Source organism: Arachis ipaensis, chromosome B03 (assembly GCF_000816755.2).
Source record: "Arachis ipaensis cultivar K30076 chromosome B03, Araip1.1, whole genome shotgun sequence".
Taxonomy (NCBI): domain Eukaryota; kingdom Viridiplantae; phylum Streptophyta; class Magnoliopsida; order Fabales; family Fabaceae; genus Arachis; species Arachis ipaensis.
In genome coordinates, this window is record NC_029787.2 from 85,010,320 (window position 1) to 85,015,261 (window position 4,942).

The 4,942-nt window shown below is 35.0% G+C and overlaps 1 protein-coding gene across 1 annotated transcript; it reads left to right on the forward strand.

The window, feature by feature from the left end:
- Window positions 302–4,260, forward strand: LOC107630652 (probable serine/threonine-protein kinase PBL17). The gene is made up of 6 exons (XM_016333855.2): window positions 302–902; window positions 972–1,246; window positions 1,811–1,946; window positions 2,377–2,513; window positions 3,298–3,421; window positions 3,499–4,260. Exons 1-6 carry the CDS (start codon window positions 827–829, stop codon window positions 3,993–3,995), a joined length of 1,245 nt encoding a protein of 414 aa, XP_016189341.1. The 5' UTR covers window positions 302–826; the 3' UTR covers window positions 3,996–4,260.

The window sequence follows — 4,942 nt, forward strand, 5'->3', positions numbered from 1 at the left end:
TTTTATCAGATATTTTTATCATTAAATAATATTCTCTTACATATTCTTTTATCTCATTTAAAAAGTTATACGATAAAAGATTACACTAATAATTTTAAAAGAAAATTGATAGGATCTATTCGAGATTAACATTAACTGTATAAAGTTATGGATCCTACTCTGTTACCAGTAATCCTATATTTAGATATTCATACTGACATTTTCTTTTTCTTGTTATAGCTCTACGCGTATAGTGAGGCTTGCTTTGCTTCTGTTTAATTTTTCGTACCGTCGTCAATTAAAAAAAATGAAAACAAATATCTGTTAAAGTGGTTATAGATAGAAGTTGCCATATTAATAAAAGTTTAAAAGCTGAAAGGGTTTTCTCTACTCTGTATTACGAGATGAGATGAGATGAGTGATTAGATAGATATTGAAGAGTTGAAAATGAGAGAGGAATGCAAAAAAGAAATGGGAAAGGAGTACAAATAGAAGAAAGTGTAGGGTTATTTTGTAAAAAGAAAGAAAAGAAAAGGATTGGGGAGCCCTTAGTTTGGCGCTTTCGGCGCTCCCGGTGGAAGCCACTGCGAATGCCATCAAACCTTTGAATCATTCTTCACTCGTTTTTCTTTCTCTCTCTCGCTCTCAAAACTTCAAATTCAAAATTCCAATCCAAATACCTCGGGAGTCGGAAAATCAGATCCAAATCCCTCCTCCTCCGTCGAGCCATTGCCATTTCTGGAATGGAGGGGCAACCATGAATACTGAATGTGAATGCGCGTTCTATTCTTCAATCTCCATCTAGATTCCGATTCCGATTCCGATTTTGCTATTCCGCTTCAGATTCATGGGGATTTGCTTCAGCATTGAAGACCAAAAGCATCACTCCATCTCCGATTCGAGTTCTAAGCCTCGGCCTCAAGGTAAGTTTCGCTTTGAACCGTTCCATCTGACGTGTCTATTGGCGAATCACTGACGGTAGGGTTTTTCAGGATATGAATCTGCATCGTCGACGACTCCGCTGAGTTCGATGAATATCAAAGATCTGCGGCAGAGTGCTGGATACTGCAATGTTGATATATTCACGTACGAGGAGCTGAGGCTAGCGACAAAGTACTTCCGCCCTGACTTGATTCTTGGAGAAGGTGGCTTCGGAGTGGTGTATAAAGGTGTCATTGATGATAGTGTGAGGCCAGGCTTCAAGCCCACTCAAGTCGCCATCAAGGAGCTTAATCGTGAAGGATTTCAAGGCGATAGGGAATGGCTCGTACGTAACTTACTTCTCTTTCTCTCTATTCCATTTATTGCTTTGTTTGCATGTTCATTCAATTTAAATTTTTTAATGGAGTTGTCGTATCAGATATTAACTAGCCATTAAAAGTGTTCCACTCTTACATTAACTACGCTATAAGTAGGATTTTAATTTTGAGAACTGTCGGTGAAATTAAGAGTTGTACAAAAACCTAATTGGTTGTAGATTGACAGTGAATTTTTTTTTTATAGTTTATCAAAACTAACTCATGGATCAGTTATTGCCAAAAGCCAAATTGGTTGAGTGGTTGACAATATAGCGTTTTACATAGTGCCTCAAAATTATTCTTCTAGAAATCATACCTTGATAGTTCATTGAAGTTAATCTTGTATAATTGATTGACAGCGTAAAGATATTTTTGCTTATAGTGTATCCAAGTTAGCCCATGGATCATTTGTTGCCACATTTTATAATAGTTGAATTCATTGTTTTTCAATAACGAGTAGCAAAATAGACTTGTGGCATGAAATTAGTAGTGCGCAATGAACTTAACTGCCTGGTTTTGCTCTCTCTTTGCAGGCTGAAGTTAACTACTTAGGTCAATTCAGTCACCCAAATCTTGTAAAGCTCATTGGATACTGCTGTGAGGATGAACACCGGTTATTAGTCTATGAGTACATGGCAAGTGGCAGCTTGGAGAAACATCTTTTTCGCAGTAAGCTTTCATTTGTAATTGCAGGCTACCTAAGTCTTAGATCAGAGTTAGGTTCTGATCTAACTGTGTAATGTCCATCAGAAGAGCTATTGTTGCCAATTGAGAGGGTTTATATATATTTTTGTCATCCTTAACATGATGAATCATATTATGAAACAAGATGTTGGAAAAATTGTTCTAGTTCTAGATTTCCTCTTCAAAATTTACCCCGAGAATACCGAATAATCAAGGCACTTGATCTTCAATTCATGTTATCAGTATCTCATCCCGTATTTCGCCATATCTCTCTTTTAATATGGAAGCCTTGAATAAATCTTATGATTAGTACAATTCAATTCCTGAAGACAATATTACTGAAAGAAAAAAGAAAATAGGTAAGGAAACTGCCTCTACTTTACAGTCCTAACCTTCCCATTGTTTATTGGTGTAGGAGTGGGCTCAACACTAACTTGGTCAAAAAGAATGAAGATTGCTTTACACGCTGCAAGAGGGCTTGCTTTTCTTCACGGTGCAGAGAGGCCCATCATATATCGTGATTTTAAGACATCAAATATCCTGCTAGATGCGGTATGTTGTCTTTTACTTTATACTTGAGTAAAGATATGACATTCTAAATACTAAATGAAGTAAAAAGCAGCTCAGTGTCTTGGAATTTAAAAATGAGAAAAGATTGGAAACCATTTTTTTTTTGGCTAATAATCAACCAACGTTTATCTTTGCCTTTACATTTCTCTTACCTTCCCTTAAAATTTGTTCATTGTCACTTTGTTGGCTGATTGTTGGTTAAAAAAAGTTGTTCCCTAGCAAAGCCATTTAGAAAAATAGTAAAATCTTCCTCCATTTAGTAGTTAGGAGAATATTTAGAAAGATTTACTTAGAGGATGAAACATTTCTCTTTATGTCTTATTGTTCAAATTGACTTACAGATACTTCAAACTAAAAGAATTCTTTTGAGCATCTTTTGGTGCTCAGCTAATGGTTCCTTCTCAAGGGTTTCACTTAAAGATATTTAGAGAGATTGATGGGGTTTCACTGACAGATTTAGAAAGATTGACAAGCTTCATTTAGTTGATATGTTCCTCGCCTACTTTATGTGTTTCTGTGATTCTTTTTGGAGAATCGTTTGTCCTCAATAAATGCATTTCTTTGGTTTAATTCTCCAGTAAAATTTAGCATTTTATTTAAAACAAAATGAGAAGAGTTTCCCGCTCAATCTCATCACAAGTCTTCCAGTACCATTGTCTTGTTTTGGGAAGAGCAATGTAGAAGAATCAATCATCACAGGTGGTTTACCACTTAAGAGAATTTTGTCTAGTCTTCGGCTATTTAATATCAACATATAAATTGGCAGGATTTCAACGCAAAGCTTTCAGACTTTGGTCTTGCTAAGGATGGGCCAATGGGGGACCAAACCCATGTTTCAACACGAGTGATGGGCACATATGGATATGCTGCTCCTGAGTATGTCATGACTGGTAAGTTTAGTTCTAATAAAATTGTAGGTCAATGTTTGACTCCATATGTTGGCTAAGCTGTGCATCAATATGAACAGGGCATTTGACAGCTCGAAGTGATGTGTATGGCTTTGGGGTGGTGCTACTTGAATTGCTTATTGGTAGGAGAGCGTTAGACAAGAGTAGGCCCAGCCGAGAGCATAACTTGGTTGAGTGGGCACGGCCACTGTTGAATCATAACAAGAAACTTCTAAAAATTTTAGACCCTAAAATCGAAGGGCAATATTCAAGTAAAACCGCAATAAAGGTAGCTAATTTGGCATACCAGTGTCTTAGCCAAAACCCGAAAGGCAGACCCCTGATGAGCCAGGTAGTTGAAATTCTTGAAAATTTTCAGTCAAGTGGGGAAAATGAGGAAGAACAAATGATTCAAAATGGCAGCAGCAGCCTAACCATTTATGAGGTTCCGAAGGGCGGCAATGGCAATTCACTTGAAGGCAGGAACCAAAGTCGAAATGATGAGCTTCGTAGGAACGAACGAAGAATAGAAAAAAGCAAGAGTCAGCCTTCAAATCGTAATTTATCCGGTTCTTAAGATGTAATGCTCGTTGATAAAGTCAGCTCGTAATTGGGTCTGAATAGTATGGACGTTAATGAAAATTTGTACAAAATGTTAACAAGTGCATTTGGTTAATGGTTGGTATTTCCAGATGTTTGCCTGTTGAGTAGAATTTGGCGAAGTCAATTATGTAGCTTGATCAATTTTCTTTATATTCATTTTTCCAATTTTTATCAACGAAGATGTTAATGGGGTTATTTTCATGGGCTGTTGTTAAACAATTCTTCCGCTGTTTTCTTTTTTAGGATAAATGTCCATTACTGTCCTCAACAATTTTAATGGGCTGTTTCCAATCTTCTAGGCTTCCTTCTGTACACAAGATGATGATGATGATGATGATTATTATTATGATTATTATTATTAAACTTTAACAAAAAAACTATTAAACTAGAAAATTTTTTTGGTATAATATACGAACATTTTTAAATAAAGTTTGCATTAATAATTTAATATTGAATAAAAATTAGGGCAATGATATCGCGCTCCTATGTTTTACAAGGATTGAGCCATCTCGTTTTCTGAAAACACATCTTAAAAGTATGATTATAGAACTTTTTTTTTAATTTTTAGAAATAAAAAAAATTCAATAATGTTTAGTCAAATATTTTTAAGATATTAAAATGTTAACAAAAGACCTTTTTTATAATACTACTACACTTTTTTTTTTCATTATATACTTGCATGAATTTATAAATATTTAACATTATCATAGTAGGAGTATTAATATCTATCCCCTTAAAATTAAATTGCAATACATTATTTTGTGAAATTTGATTTATGGATATTAATTTAGATCTTACTAAAAAATATTTTTCATTGATAGTGCTCCTCTTATGCTCAATAGGCTAATGGCTGATGATGTAAAAAGGGTTTTAATCCGTAAACATTAGTTTTTTTTTTTTTTCCCTTTGGGGGCTTAGGCC